Source organism: Ostrea edulis, chromosome 1 (genome assembly GCF_947568905.1).
Source record: "Ostrea edulis chromosome 1, xbOstEdul1.1, whole genome shotgun sequence".
Classification (NCBI taxonomy): domain Eukaryota; kingdom Metazoa; phylum Mollusca; class Bivalvia; order Ostreida; family Ostreidae; genus Ostrea; species Ostrea edulis.
In genome coordinates, this window is record NC_079164.1 from 103,514,346 (window position 1) to 103,531,390 (window position 17,045).

Below are 17,045 nucleotides of genomic sequence, written 5' to 3' on the forward strand. Positions count from 1 at the left end.
ACTAACCTTTCATTTTTACAATTTTTTCCAGATTTGATTAATATAACTCCATTTTTCAAAGCTGTGCTGTAACGTTATCAAATGCGAGATGAAACACTTGACATTTGTTTACTTATTTTGAGTAGAAACGTTTGAGTGTTGCATCTTTCGGTCTTCTTGAAAACAAAATGGGCTCATACCTAGTTTGCCAATACATGTACAACCTGTCATCGGGTCAAATGCTGTCTGAGTGCTTCATACCCCCGTTCTTAACACACCGATTTTTTTTTACTGCGGATTACTCTGTTTACCTGATCAAAATATAGAGCTCTCGGCAGGTGTGACCGTTCGACAAGGGATGGTTACTCCTCCAAGGCACGTGATCCCACCTTTGGTATGTCCAGGGGCGTGTTTGACAAACTCATAATTTTAAATTCCTTATAGGAGTTTTGAGATTGATCACGGACGGTGAGGGTGTACAGTGAGTAGTTTTCAAGTATTATTAGGTTGGTTTTTTGTTGGGTTTTTTTTACACATTCAATATTATCTTCATCCATGTTTCAAGAGTATTTGTCATGTACGTCTTTTCAAATGTTTTTTTTTTTTAAGTTAAGAACTTACTAAGACTATTCTTTTGAACATTTTGGCGCATGATAAAAAAGACTTCATGCGTTTTCTAGATATCATTTCTGAAAATGATCTTAAAAACAGAATATTTGAATGACCTGGGCGACCAACAGAAATAGATCAGAAATGCTAATTGAGTGATATAAAACTGTCCCAGTGTCTTTTAAATTTGTTTCAGATGATGAGTTATATTGCTGGATGTATCGCTTTGTGACAGAAGCTTGAACACAAAATGGTGAGTACACATCTTATTATGTTATATTTTCATGACGTGTTAGTGATGGGGTATAATAGATAGTCCCGTGTGGATCAGGGTAACTTAGAATAGGTCCTCAGTACCCCCTTGCTTGTCGTAAGAGGCGACTAAATGGGGCGGTCCTTCGGATGAGACCGTAAAAACCGAGGTCCCGTGTCGCAGCAGGTGTGGCACGATAAAGATCCCACCCTGCTGAAAGGCCATAAGCGCCGAACATAGGCCTAAATTTTTCAGCCTTTCACCGGCAATGGTGTCGTCTCCATATGAGTGAAATATTCTCGAGAGGGACGTTAAACAATATTCAATCAATCAATCATAACAGATACATTAACGAGAGAGAAAGAGTAAATATCTTTTTAAAATAGACTTATATCGCTCTGTCAGCATGTCTGGTCTCCAGTTTCTTGTTGGTCGCCCAAACCACCCAAACTTTTTAAATATTTTAATGTTCCATACCAATTCTGGTAACTCTCTTAGGTGTGACACGGCCATGGCACGAGCGACACTCGAACGCACCACTTCCCTGTTAAAAAACGAACGCCCTCGCACTGATACTGCGACCGCTGCTTTTGTTTTTAAGGTCATATCCGAAAGTAAGGGAGACAAATCTACAATGTACAGTGTATGTGATAAGCCGTTGACATATTTTTTTCTTTCGGAATAACATTATCCTGGCGACAATTTGTACCAAAGTTCATGGCAAAATTGTACAACATATACTTCTATATTGCCTTAACTTCGGCTTAGATTGATGTGTGTCAATGGCCGAAAATATAAAGACATGTATGATGGGAAAGTCGTCATAAATTAGTATCGGCGATAGTAAAGGCACAGGCAATAATACATTCCACAACTGGGTGGAAAAAATATGTGTCCTGGATGGAAGTAGCCCGACTACACTACATAGTATGATATTTATAGAATTGTAGATGAAGTTTGGATTCCAGCATCTCCTTGAACTTTTAAATCATCCTGAAGAATCGGGTTTGTAAGTAACGCCTCTGTCTTGAAACGATCTTCCTCCAAGAGAAGCACGGCCTCAGCTCTGATTTAACTCTTTCCAGTATTATATGTACTGGTTAGAATCTATCAATGATGATGGATCCAATCTACTGCCCATCCGAGTCTGCTAGAACAAGGCACTACAGAGTCGTTGGTGATGCGAGTGAAATTGACAAGTTTACTACGAACTGTGGTTCGATGAAGATTCAAATTTCAATCATTTCACACTGCCGGCGTTTTCAAACTACAAACGACGACGAGAAAGAGCAACGGTTACACCGAATCCGGACAGACAGTATCTATTCTAACGTGTTACTTGGGGGGGGGGGGGGGGGGGTAGTTAGCGTTAGGCGAGTATTATCCAAATCTCTAACTTGACGCATTCTCTACCTCAAAATTGCCCTAAACGTGTGTCCTAAAGTCAGGTGAACGGAGACAGTTTAGTTGTCACTTCCAGTAGTGTAGTGTGATCAATTTGCTGCGCACTGAAATCCGCAGCCATGCTGTTTTAATTTACTTGTGTAGCTGCAACAGATGAGTCGGTCTAAATCGGGGGTACCCGAGCTAGAATGTTAATGTTTGTTGCAGGGGGACAATGTGGGAAATAAATTGAAATGCAATCGAGTATTTAAAAATGCATTCTTGTATATACATGTATTTTAAAGCCAAACACAAAGTAATTTGACTAGAATTTATCTAATAACATAAATATGGAAGTGAGTTTCAAAGTAGAATTGCAATTTTAGTCAAAAATACTGCAAGTGACAACAAACTATGATTGGGGCAATTTCAGGTACTAAGTATACAATGCGTACAGTGAGGGAGTTATAATTAGAAATGGAGAAGACGTGTTTCGTGCTGGCATAGTATCGGTACATGTAAAATACCCACAAGTCAAGTGGATACCGTGCTCTGTCATCTGACAATAGCTTCATAAATCACAATAAATATTGATCTTAGTCTGCTACCTTGCACCTGACTAAATCATGACAAGGTGAAGGTCAAACATCGCTGAACTCTTATGATTAACCTATATTGAATGAATGATTTCAGCATTCCATTAGTTTATATTGAAGAAGATTGATATTTATATCCTGATAATTACGGACTGCTAATTAATATTAGTAACTACCAGTCGTGCAAGAGTGTGGTCTGTTCTGATATGGGGTTTCAAACAACATGCGTTTCTGTTTTCGTTTCTAAGGGATTGCTGTTAATGTATTTTTAAAAATATTTCCAAAATTAATTCAATACGTACTGGACATTGAAGTTATTGTAAATATCAGCCTTTGAGTTGTATAATCTCTAGAAATGAATCAAGCGTATTTTAAACTTATTAAAAATGTAATAAACATTACAGTTGTCGATTTGTACCGCGTTTGTTTCAGGTTTGATTTATTTGATTTATTACTTTATATCTAATTATTCATTCATGAAATACTAAAAAGGTTGTTTAGTGTTTTGTGGAGTCAAGTCTATTTTTGCGGATTCACACACCTAGCAATATATTCAAGTGATCTTGAGGTGATAAACAAATATAAATGTACATCGCTATCCTTCTTAAAGCGTAAAATTGTTTCTACTATCTAGTTTTGCTTACTATATCAATTAAGATATCTTATGAATTCTTCCTCCTTCATATCGTCGAGTGGTCCGATCTGAAAAAAAAAAATCAAATGGAATGATTTCGTTCATGATATCGTCGACGCTTGAGTGAAGTTGATTTCACAGATATTTTTTTTTACAAAAAAAAAAAAAAAATGCTAGAAAGATGTGTAAAGAAGGACAACTCAATATTCCGTGGCTGTTATTTCGTGTATTTTCACCCCATTTCTATCAATGGATTTCCATGAAATTTTATGGAAGGGTAGAATTTCGTTAAAAGACGACTTGTATTGGTTAGATATTGAGGTGGGTGTTTATACAGACTTTCAGGAGTGATGGATTCTGGCGGTCCATGGAATTCGCGGAAACACCGGGTTATTAGTATTACTGGAAACACCGGGTTATTAGTATTACTGAAAACACCTCCAAAAGTGCCGAAAACACCAATGCACCATCAAAAGTGTTAGTTCATGTATATATTCCAAAATTTCCATTCATATTGATAGAAAATTGAATGATTTATTGAGAGTTTTCATCACCACATGCTTTTTAGTACATATAGCAACTTCATCGGACATGTCGTATTTGCTCTATTTCAGTCATACGTATTTTAATCTTAGGGTAACAGTGAAATGTATATTTATCCCCCCATTGAAAAAAAAGTTGTTTTACATTGATACATCCAAAGTAGTAGATAACTCCATCTCTATTGATTTTGGGGTCACAAGTTCAAGGGTCAAACTGGACATAGTATGATATTGTCTGCTTGTTATCTTTGAAAACCTTTTCCTTGACAGACATCAAACTTGTTACACTGATTCTACTTAAGAGTAGATTACCCCTATTTCTTTCGAGGTCACAAGGTCATTTCATATTCATGGTTTAAGAAATATTTATAATTTTCTCGTGCTGATTTGGAAGAAGTTTTGGGCTCACCTGAGTCGAAGGCTCATATGAGCTTTTCTGACCGAAATTTGGTCGTCGTTGTAAACTTTTTACATTTTCATCTTCTCCAGAACCACTGGGCCAATTTCAACCAAACTTGGCACAAAGCATCCTTGAATAAAGGGCATTCAAGCTTGTTCAAATGAAGGACCATGCCCTTTACCAAGGGGAGATAATAGCAAAAATAGTGAAAATACATTGACGATATTTAAAAATCTTCTCCAGAACCACTGGGCCAATTTCAACCAAACTTGGCACAAAACATTATTGGGTGAAGGGGATTCAAGTTTGTTCAAATGAAGGGTCACGCCCTCCTCCAAGGGGAGATAATAACAAAATAGTGAAAATACATTAACTTTTAAAACTCTTCTCCAGAACCACTGGGCCAATTTCAACCAAACTTGGCACAAAGCATCTCTGGGTGTTGTTGTTTCACCTGAATGGTCACAGCAAAGGAGGGCAAAATTTCCTATCCCAATGCCGAGGGCAGTCTTATATCCATAGGCTTTAGTAACTGGAAGGATTCTCTGCACTGTGGCTGAGTATAGATTTATCTACCTGCTACTACCCAGGAAAGGCTGAATCATTTGATGATGTAGCAAAGGGAGGCTACAGATGCATTGGACAGTTCGACAGTCGCCAACGACTTTGTTTCAGCACAGGATGGACGGAAATTTTATTTTTGGACGCTTTTAAAATGCAATAAAACAATGTATATGATTTAATGAGATAGAGTTTAATCTACATAACTTGCTTAATTAACAATGCTTATTATAAATCAATATTAAATGCTTGAATTAAAGATGATAATAACAACTTTGTGGGTTTTTTTTTAATCAGGTGATGTATTTAAGACATTGAAAGAATGGGGAAAATATCAAGATTCTGGTGGTTTTCTGAAATTAAGTCAAAACACGTTAGTTAATTAGTTAGTTAGTTAAGCCCACATCAACGCAGTTCGCCTCCCCAATGTCAAATACTTACTGACGTCATAATGGCTAACTTCCCTTTTAATTATTAATGAAAATATAAATTTCAACAATATTAGTCTGTTCCCTTCAGATTAAATCGCATAGCTGGGTTTTAAATATTTTCAGATTGCTTTCTACTAAAACTGCATTTTTTAAAATTAAATTTGACAGTTTTCAATTTCAAAATATTGTTGTACATGTCCTTCACTTTTCATCCATATAAAATTTTTCTAGTGTAGCATTTTTCCTTAAGCAGGAATTCATACTTTATGTAATCAAGATTGATTGATTGCATATTGTTTAACGTCCCTCTCGAGAATCTTTCACTCATATAAAGACGTAACCACTGCCATTGAAGGACTGCAAATTCAGGCCTATGCTCGGCGCTTATGACCATTAAGCAGGGAGGGATCTTAAAAGCAATCAAGATATTTGAAGACTTCAAGAGAATAAATTGTATCGATAACTGCTACAAATTGTGTCCGGGCTGTTACTTTTTTTGTCTTTTGTGGTAGGCTTTTGATATTTTACATGAACCGATAAGTGATCATCTCATGCAGATGTATTGGGTACCATGGATAGTGACCTTTGATATTGAACTTTATCAGTTTACGTTCACACAACTTTTGAAGCTTTTATGGGTAAATTCCTTAAGCCGATGTGTCGTGTTTCTAGTTTGTGACCTTGAAATTCCACAGATAACTTTAAAGATTCGGAATGAAAGATCACAAGATGTTGTTGGAAATCGTGGACGAGTCGACTCTGAGGCCCTTGATTATAAACTTTAACCTGGGATATCTTTTAAACCAAGGGGGATAGGGATGGGATATTTCACATATATATGCCCCTTGAAGAGACCTTTTTTACAAAACGTTTGACCTAGCATAGGCGTAGCTTGGGTTCGAATATTACCGAGGCAGGGGGTGGGTGTCGACGTAAAAGGTTTTTTTTTTTTTACCGAGGCAGCTGCCTCGGTTGCCTCAATGGAAGCTACGCCACTGCCTAGTTACCTTGACTTTGGACTAATTTCCAAAAACTAAGTTGGACTACATCTTTTTAACCAAGGGTGATAAGGCTTTGCTATTTCACATACAGATGTCTCTGAAGAGACCTTTCTTTTGTTACCAAGACTTTTTGACGACCTAGTGACCTTTACTGTGGACTTCGACCTCCTTTTAAAAAACCTTTTACCTGGTCTTTATGTTTTTAGGGCTTTGGTATTTTATATATAGATACCTCATGAAAAGATTGTTTTGGTTCCAAAACAATTGACCTAATGACCTTGGACTATCTTTTGAACCAAGGGTGATTAGGCTTTGATATTGCACACATAGATGTCTCATTACAAAGGATTTCTTTTGATACCAGAACTATTGACCTTGGACTTTGACCTTCTTTTCAAAAACTTTAACCTTGGCTATATCTTTTTAACCAAGGGAGATAAGGGATTTGATATTTCATACTCAGATGCCTCATGACCAGGCCTTTCATATGGTATCAAAACTATTGACCTAGATACCTTGGACTTTGGCCTACTTTTAAAAACTTTAACATTTTGAATTAAAGGGGATATGTGAAGTAGAATAATGCTTCCCAGCGAGCTATGTTGTCTTCTGACAACTCTTATTTCATATAAAGATTGCATCAATTAGTTTACAAACTCAGTGGCCCAGGAGACCCAAAAATACTAATAAATCATGTTTCACAAGAAAGATTTAATCATTAATAGAAAATGACAATGTTTAAATTACTGATAATACAAGAAAAATACAATTTAATAAGTAAACAATAACAATTTTCATATCCAGCATAGAAAATATTGGACGGAATAAAATAAAAGTAGTACATCTGCTAGCCTTCTAACGATTATTTTCCTGTGATATTGTAACAAGTTTGCTCATCAGAATGTTTCAAAAGAAGATACCAGTTTTTTTTTTACTTTCTTTTTACCATCAATAAATTTCAGTGAATGCCATATGACATTCAAATATTGAAATAATCATATTTAAGGTGGCTCATGACATTGAAAATTTTAGCCGTAGATTTGAAAAAAAAATAAATAAACGTTACAATTTTCATACATATCTTTTTTTTTTATTAAAAAATTACAGCTTCTATCTAAGTCTTTTAGGTATGTTTTATCAGATATGCATATCAAATTCCAACAAAATCTCTTATTTGCAAACAAAACACCCTTTTTATCACACCAGGAAAAAAAACCCACTAAAAATTCTTATTAAGTAAATTGAGAGCATCAATCAATCTTTCGATGATGAAATCATACTTCAAAGGAGGTGCTTTAACGAGCTATTAAAAATTAAATTTTGGTGTGATGAGCCACTTTAGATAAGTAACGAGACAGAATAGGGATGAGCTGCTAATATTTACACATACTACAGGTTTATCTAGTGATGATCCTGTATTGTTTCAATATAACATATTGATTGAAAAAACCCACAGATCTTTGTATTTGACATAAACAATTAACTTACACAACATGCATACCGGTATCAAGAACAAATGTCTAGATTGTTTGGGATTTGAAAAGAATGGAAGCGTGGGGGTAATGTCTGTATAATTGGCCTATATTGTCACTTATCCCATGCTGCCATTCCTTTTATACCCCTATAAATTAACCACCTACACAAGAGTAAAACCTTGAAATATCATCTTTATACCTTGGAAATGCTGTAATCTTTAGTAAAACTATTGGCAAGTAAATAAACAACCAGCACTGTGTTATAATATCACATTGATACAATAAACATAGTGTATGTGTACTTATTTGAACTGGATTAATGTCTAAGCATTTTGGCAATGAAGCAAGCCTGCTAATTTATGGTTGTGCTAAAGTATGAAAACCTCTTTATTCATCGTCATATAGAGAAGTGCTTAATCATGATTACACCAAATAGTGCATCAGCTCCAACTACGCCAAATTCTAAATACCCTAAAATAAGTACACATACAATAATTCAGATATCATCAAGCATGTCTTTTAGTATAAATACAGAGGCCCGTGGACCACATTGCTTATATGTAGCTTAACCTCTATTCTGCTGTTAATTATTATAATTAAATTTTTTCATGGTAAAGGGGTTTACAGACAATAAATAAAAAAAAAACGTATGGAAAACAAGTTTTAAATTTAATATATCGGTTTCACTGTCCTCATAAAGACTTGCTCAAAATCTCAACCAGTTAAATTAGGGAAAATACTTTTATCTGATTCTCAAGCACCACCATCCTAATATGAAAACTCTTGTATTGCTCAATATTATATGGAATTTTATTGAATTAAATCAAATTTATAAAATTTGTATTTAAACTATTTCTAAATTAAATTATTTATCACCAAACGAGAAAAATGTGGGAGGGTGGTGTTGATGTTAAATTTTTATATAATGCCTATAACTACAGCCTTAAATAGAAACAAAACACTTGAAATTCTTATCACAGGTTTAGTAAAACTGTATAAATTATGAGTTTGTAAAACAGCTATTGTTTCAATTACAATGTACTATACCATCACTGCAGACAGAACTTAAATGAGGTAGAATCTAAACTAAACTAAATGTGACATTTTTAAACATGGAAACCTAAACTACAGATTTTTCACATGCATAAAACAATCAATTTGTGCAGACCAGAAATACACATGTACCAAAAACCATGCCAACCATAAATAATATGAAACAATAAACAATTATGAAAATATACAATATCCTCTAAAAATAAATATCGGTTAGATATATTATTGTCAATATCAAATTGACATAAAAAAACACATTAAAATCTGATAACAGATATTTTCATTTTAGTCACCATATGAAGTTATATTAATGCTTAACATTTTGTATTTACTAATCTTATGTACACGCCTTGAAATACAATCTACTTTTGTGATTTGAAGAGATTATCACTAACAACAATTCTAATACAATTAGATTAGCAAATAATAACAAGTAACATTAATTATGAAATAAATAGACAATAATGGTTATTTCTAACAACTTGTGCATAACTTTATTAATTAGACATAATTTCTCTAATGAGTGATCTTTCTCTTGTATCCAACTTTTTTATTTCTGCTTCAAATACACCATGAGAACCTGTAAAGGGAAAGACCAAGTATTTTTATTGGGTATTTGTAGTTGTTTTGATGTTGTTTTTTCTCTCTTTTCAATAGTACACCAGTTTACCTGCATCACAGACTTTCTGTAACTTCTTCAGGAACTCTCCAAATGCTTGTGTCAATGCTGACTGCTCCTGCAAATTAGGAACATTTTTTTTTTAAAACATTCTCACCAATCAATGAGTATCATGCAACAACTTTTCATCTTGTCTCAGGGACACTATACATTCTCGGGGACTAACATCTTATCATGTATCTAAGAAATATAAAGTTTGTTAACCCGCTTTCTTGTAAAAACAAATATGAAAGGATTCTATGTGTCTCAGTGTATTTGCAAATTAATCTTACCCATACCCAAAGAGAATGAATTCCAAAATATAATAATGCCTGCAGTTTGTCAGATTGGTTCCAGAGTATCAAATAAAAATTTTCATATACATATCAAGTGCATTTCTAATATACAGTGTATGATGTAATAAAAGAGCGTCTTAGTGACCAACACTTTTATATGGAATATTGAACATCTATTCCATAGGGGCTGCTTCATCAAATCACAGGGGGTATTTAACAGTAAAGGAAAACAAAGCTTTGTTATCACCACCCAAGAACCTCATCCCCATCATTAACAGGTGCTCTCCCCTAGCAGTCAGATTTACATGGAACATCCCTAATGATTTATACAGTATTTTGCAACCTTCACTGATGATTACAAGAATTATATTCAGAGTCTTCTTATAATAGCATAGCATTCTACACTTGGCTGATTTACACATATTAAGATTACAATACAAGGTAATCACTGACCTCATTATCATCGTCGTCCCAGCTATCCCAGTCAGAGCTCTCAGAATCTTTGTCAGTTGGAGACTTGGTGCCACTTCTCTCACTGCTTTGGCTCAAAGAGCTTATACGGCCTGAAGGAAGGCTACTGTTGCTCAAATTTAATGTGAGGGATTCTGGGAAATGTCCTGGACTTCCTTTAAAGAGCACAAAAGCTGCTATGTTGTATATGAAAATACATGCATGTAATATTAAAGATTATAGAGAACAAGTCTGGTTTCTTACCTATAATGACAGTGTCTTCCACATCTAGATCACTGAGAGATTCTGAACTATTAGTACTGGTCAATGGAATGTCATTGGACAGTATGCAGAGGTCATCGTTTGGTCGTGGAGAATGATCTACACTGAAGTGTATACCCTGTTGACAAGTACAATATTTTCCTTTTATTTCCACAGATACTTCATAAATGCATAGCATATTAATATGAGACATTGATTCAAATTTTATCGCGTGGATCTGTCTCAGTCTCACTGTAATATATACGTATGAATGCTATTACACTGTGTCTTACATTTGAGTTAAAAGTGAGTTGGATATGGGAGACCCCTCTTGCAGTACATGCATGTAAACATAGTTATTGTAAATGTTACCATACCTCACTGACTCGGGAACAAAGGGCCAAAATAATGGACCGCAGATGCTTGACAGGATTCAAAGGTTTACACAGAATCAGATAGATGTTCAAGATCTTCTGCAGTAGATGTACCTCAGCACTCTGAAAATGGATATAGCCATTAGTCTCTATATATTGTGGCAGATTGATTTGAACTTGATCATTTTGGTTCAACGGGTATCAAGTTTCTATCTGTGTACTTTGAAAGTCGTGACCTGGGTTCATGTTGCAGACAGATATACAAACAAACAGAAAGAGAGACACCAAAAAACAATATTCCACTAACTTTCAATTTAAGGGGTTTAACAGATTTTAAAGTTGATTAACATTTAATACCACATTTTTGAAAGATCAAATTGAACAGAGTACAGGGTACATGCATGTTGCTCAGCCCCTACCTTCATGGTGATAATGGCTGCCAGTTCTTTCAGAGTGAGATGGAGACACATTAAACAGTTTTGTTTGTCCTCCCTGGCCTGTGTTACATACTCCACCACTCTTACCCCCACACTCTGTAAACTACAAACACAGACATTGATTTGAATACTTAGTGCTAGCTTGTAATTGAATACTTAATGCAACGGAACAATATGAATCTCTATAGCACACGTGACTCTAACGATCTGGCACATTCGAGTAAACCGGTGATTACCAGCAACACACAATTATGAGTCAGAATTGCGTATGCATCCCACCCATTGAGTCGGAAAACTTTGATGAGCGTGGACAGCTTCAAAATGGCGTCTTAGAGACAGCAGTATCGAAGTGGCTAATTCTAAGAGATAAGGATTTTAATTCGGGTACACTAGTGAAATAAACAGCACTTGTAAAAGTGTTGGCCTTTTCTATGCCAAATGATTTTCATATGATAGAAAGGCAACATTTTTATTACCGTACTTTAACTAGGTGACTTTATTTTTAGCATATCCCTGGGTACACCCGGCTTAGTTCCACTCGGATCATATCAGAATCAAGCAAGCTATATATCAACATTACCACAAGAGTTGGTCCGGAGGGTGTACATTGCTGTCAGGATCAGTTATATCGGAGTTGTATTGGTTGGCAAGAACGTTTTTCAGCAAAGAACATGAGTGTTTATGTCTGTTTTTCCAGTTTACTTACCACTCTCTCATGTTTTTGCAGATTGAACTCTCTTCTATGAAGAGTCCTGCACAGTGGGCAATAATGGGCATCAGAGAAGATATGCTCTCCACCGGTAACTTCTGAAGGAAACTTTGTAAAGCTCGATGTGACTCGCTGATAAACACTTTCTCAACCTGTGAATTTTGATTTGGTTGATTAAATCTTTTTTTTTTCTTCAGAGCATGAAAGATAATTGGTTGTGACTTCCTACTTCACTTCAGTGAAAATTATATTCTTCTATAAACCTTACTTTAAAAGTTTTTCTTAAGGATTGTCAAAAATTGTGTTTATTGAATCTGAAAAATTCATATTGTATTTAGAAACAATGTCACAATGTAAGGAAACAAATTGTATGAATATATGTAAAAAGCCTCCATTTAGCTGTCATGGTGGATGAAATTATGTCTTACCTGTTTGGCACATTGAAACTTGTTTTCTGGTTTGACCAGACAACAACTAAAACAGAGTAAAGTACAAAAAGGTGAGACATTAAGATATATGTTCTAGATATGTATACATGTATATGTTAAAGCAAAGACCTAAACGCTTTACGTCTATGGTTAAAGATAGGACCACAATGTCAAATAGGTTGCATGATAACTAATATTGTGCAGTCCTGTATATACAAAGGATATCATCATTATTATTACATTTCTGGTAATTAGCATATAAAGGATATTATTTTTACTACATGTATTACATTTCTGGTGATTAATAAGTCCTGATAACTATTTCTGTCAATACATGGATAATGATTTCTATTTTTGTCAATACAAATACAGAACATGCAGAATTTTTAATTTTGGCATTATTAGAGGGCATTTTGAGATTGATAAAATTGAGTATCCCTAACAATTCACTCTGCATCATAGTTAAAAATTCATTCTGCACCAGAGGCAGCAACAATACATTCCGAGGTATATTAATATTTATTTAATTACTACATGTTCAGTATACTTGAGAGCAATTACTGTCAATATACTGGTATCTATTACTGCCAATGTACTGGTAACTATTTTCCAAGTAACATTACTGTGTTTACCTTTCCCTGAATAAAAAAAGCTAATCATCTGAATTACCTTAAGTATCCTTCAAAAGGAGAGGAGAAGAGCCTTATATCCATGCCCTGCTGTAGGAGTTCCTTTGTAATCCTTGTGTTTGGATGGGTAAACCCGAACAACAGCTTCCAGTACGACAGCACCGAAGCAATCTGGCTGACTCTCTAGATAAAAGCATATCTTATTACTAACAAAGCTTATGATACGTTATCCAATGAGATTTCTAGGATTTATCATGTGATGCACTAATATATCTTATGATACTTGCATCTTACGAAAAATACACATGCCCTTTTCAAGAACGAGAAAAATTGGGCAAGTTAATGGAAAATGTCAAATGAAATGAGATCGATATGAATACAATACACCGGTTTCAAGATACACCCGAGTTATTTACCTTTGGAGAACTCTCGTATATAGTGAGGCGCGAAACAATTTGTTTACACGCGGGAGTGGGACTAATATTCATCACTGTGTAAGTGAATGTGTAAGTTTCTCATACACTGTTAGATCACCCGTATTCGACTGATACACAAACTAAGTAAGTTATAAGTATTTAGGGAGTAATTAAATACATAGAATTCTTATCATATCACGTTATTTCGTTGGTCATAAGTACCATGTCTAAGACATTACTTGCAAATATGACATTGTTTTTATGTTTCCACTTTAGTAAAACATTTCTTTCGATAGTATATTGTATTTCCCACATTTACATATTAAAAGAGAAGCCGCTTTTAATACATTTCATCATCTTACTCGCTGACTGTAGGTCCACTCTGTCCCACTTAGTCATTCAAAGTTCCACTAAATGCACCTCCTACACAGAAGAGTTCGTATCTCGAAACTGGCTTATTGTTTGTATGTTAAATACCTGGGTTAAATTGTTTAATAAATGAAGAAAACAAGTGAAATAGAAAAATAATACTGAAATAAATATAATCTTATGATTCAGTATTATCTATAAACATATAAAGTGACCCCTGAGAAACTTTGATCTTTGTGTTCATGCAGTAGAACTAATTTTTGTCCGAGATCAAAGTATCTATCATCAAAAGGCTATATTAATTTATATAATATCTTGTAAAGAATTTTAAATAATCATAGCTTTTATAGCTTATATACCGTATAAGGGATATTTTTAGCAAGACATAAATTCAGAAATTTCTCCATAGAATATGGGTACATATATTTAACGAGAGCTAATTTTAGCGACTTTATATATCCCAGAAAGATAGCTATTACCTTTGACATGAAATAAATATTTTAGCAATATTCAACACTGTTGCTAATAATGCCAAAATTAAATCCTCACTAAAAATTCTACTTATCTGGTATACTTCTTTAGATATTGCCTTATACAAGAACAGTATGTGCAAAAAGACCTGTTGTATTACCGTATACGATATCATTTCTGATTTAGAAATCATGAATAAGGATTCGCTTATTAGCCGTTTACAGTTATCAAAATTGAAATTTTTATAACCTGGTTGGATGGAATATCAAACTGAGCATGAGCCAGAATGATAGTCGTGCAGGTCATGACAGACAGTCTGTCGTATCGTGATCGTTGTACAAGTTTGTCCAGGCTAGGCAGACAAGAGGGTATCTGATCAGTAACAATGGACACTATCTTTTGGACAATCTGTTTACAGGAATCCTCATGCTACAAAAATAAAGAAAATAACTAACTATGATATATATCATAATTGCTGACCAAGTAGGATACTTCAGAGTGACATCAATAATAGATACAAAGATTTAAGCTTTGTAATTAGATTTCATGGAGCACATGGTTCAGTTGCCACAGTTGTCTTGCTAGTAACCAGAAGTTCACTGGTTTGAATCCAAGAGTGAGCACTTGATGTTTTGCATTGGACAAGCTGCTTTATCTGCTTTGAATCAGTCCACCTGGCTGTATCACATACAATGGACTCCTCCCTTACCCAGAGGGAGTCTGTAACTAGCACAAGGGAAACTGGGGACAAGCACCAGTCATACAGGCCTTGTGGGAAGGTTTCAACTTTTTATCTTTTTAATAAAATTTTATATAAAATCAATTTTTTGACTTTTGAATATCACTATTTTTTTTTTTAAAATCTATGTCATACCTGCCAAGTGGCTGGTGGTCTCTGTATCAGTGGATTGAGGCGAGTACAGTGGAGGATGGATTCCTGTAGAAGCATAACCGCAGCATAGGTCAGCAGACTGGGTCTGGGAGACAGATGAGTCTGCCAGATTTCCTCAAGTATGTTTATGTCATACCACCGAATCACCTCAGCCAAGCAAGGCAACACCTACATGTAGAGAGGAAGCAGAAATATTCATATGTCATACCACCGTATCACCTCAGCCAAGCAAGGCAACACCTACATGTAGAGAGGAAGCAGAAATATTCATATGTCATACCACCATATTACCTCAGCCAAGCAAGGCAACACCTACATGTAGAGAGGAAGCAGAAATATTCATCCTACATGATCATATATAGTGTATTTAAGAAATGAATTTCATTTTTTAAGATACATGAGGGTATGCACTGCAACACTTCAAGCTGGCATTCTTCATGAAGCACCTTAGTGTCAGTGGTACCAAAAATCATTCCTCCCAAAACCTATCCCAAAAGTACATATGTGTATGCATCACTGTCACAAGTACAGTATCCACTGCTTCTTGTTCACTTCCAGATGTCTACATGTCCTCAAATTGGTCAATACTGAGCTATATTCTGTATCTTAGTATTCAGAATCTCAGGAGAAAACTATTCATCCACACAATGGACATGGTGGATCCCATGCAGCATTAGAAGCATTAACAATAGTATATTGATTTTAGAATAAACCAGTTGTTAAGATTTTGACCTAGGATGTGAACAATATGACGGGTATAGCATGCATACTTTGTTGGGGTGGGGTATCAATAATCACCTGTTTTGTTATTCTCCTGAGTTCCCACTGTGAATCAGCCAAGCTCTCTATAGTTTGTAGAAGGATTCTGGTCAGGGTCTGCTTTAAGGGAGTTAACTGTACACTGGCCATCCAATCCTCCTCAATGGTGGTCCTTAAGATGGGGGAAATCATTCTATTAGCCTATATTCATATTTCAAGCATCATTAGAGTTCTAATGAAATTTCTTTAAAAATAGCAACAATTACCTGCACTGATCAGATTATAACTTACTTGTTACCAAGGTTGTCTGCAAGTTTTTGGTAAAAAGTCATATTCCTGAACTGCTGGCTAACATGTTGATGCTACAGAAGATTCTAGTAATTAATTGTGGGAATAATAAAAAAAAATATTAAAACAACCAATTCTGTTTACAAAACACTAAATAATGACCCAAGTCCATTTTACCGTAAACTTTATAGGTAAAAAAGAATTTGACCTTGACCTTTCAGTTCAACTACACGTAGAAAAAAGTCCTTCAACTGTATATTTCAAATTCAATGACTACAGTTAATGAACAAGATGGACAGACAAAACACATCAACAGACAGAGCAAATACAAATTTCAATCTCAAGAGCTTTAAAATTCCACATCACATATGATAATATAGTAAATGCAACACCGTGACTAATCCGGTGAACTATGAACATGTCCTACCTTATTGTTGACTGTATGGTCTATGTTCTGTAACTGACTTAAAACAGACAGAGGTATGTATCGTGAGATTTTTCCTCCTCCAAGTTCTCCATTCCTAAAAATGTGTTCAAATATGTATAAATGATACGTTGGTTAAAACTTGGTACATACAGTGTACATTACTGCGATATATTGACCATGATAACAAGAGTTGGATCAAGTGGCGTTTACAGGTACAGGTCATCAGATCACATGAGATGCAGAGCATGAAGTTTTATCTGATGA

The 17,045-nt window shown here is 35.0% G+C and overlaps 1 protein-coding gene and 1 long non-coding RNA gene across 4 annotated transcripts in view; one reads left to right on the plus strand and one right to left on the minus strand.

Annotated features, from left to right (window-relative positions):
* On the plus strand, positions 1-12,917 carry LOC125654520 (uncharacterized). Its single transcript, XR_008796248.1, has 2 exons — positions 1-841; positions 12,121-12,917. It is a non-coding gene; the product is annotated as an uncharacterized LOC125654520 (long non-coding RNA).
* The window catches only part of LOC125653195 (uncharacterized), a 27,510-nt gene continuing 17,550 nt past the window's right edge, over positions 7,086-17,045 (minus strand). For all 3 annotated transcript variants that reach the window (XM_056141961.1, XM_056141958.1, XM_056141951.1), the window contains 14 exons: positions 16,782-16,875; positions 16,358-16,428; positions 16,106-16,238; positions 15,290-15,475; positions 14,665-14,844; positions 13,200-13,342; positions 12,531-12,576; positions 12,100-12,254; positions 11,376-11,496; positions 10,960-11,079; positions 10,586-10,721; positions 10,325-10,497; positions 9,588-9,654; positions 7,086-9,497 (listed from right to left, as the gene is read on the minus strand). In XM_056141961.1, the coding sequence (XP_055997936.1) occupies positions 9,415-9,497; positions 9,588-9,654; positions 10,325-10,497; positions 10,586-10,721; positions 10,960-11,079; positions 11,376-11,496; positions 12,100-12,254; positions 12,531-12,576; positions 13,200-13,342; positions 14,665-14,844; positions 15,290-15,475; positions 16,106-16,238; positions 16,358-16,428; positions 16,782-16,875 (1,708 nt within the window). In that variant the 3' untranslated portion in view covers positions 7,086-9,414. The remainder of the gene's footprint in view (positions 9,498-9,587; positions 9,655-10,324; positions 10,498-10,585; positions 10,722-10,959; positions 11,080-11,375; positions 11,497-12,099; positions 12,255-12,530; positions 12,577-13,199; positions 13,343-14,664; positions 14,845-15,289; positions 15,476-16,105; positions 16,239-16,357; positions 16,429-16,781; positions 16,876-17,045) is intronic.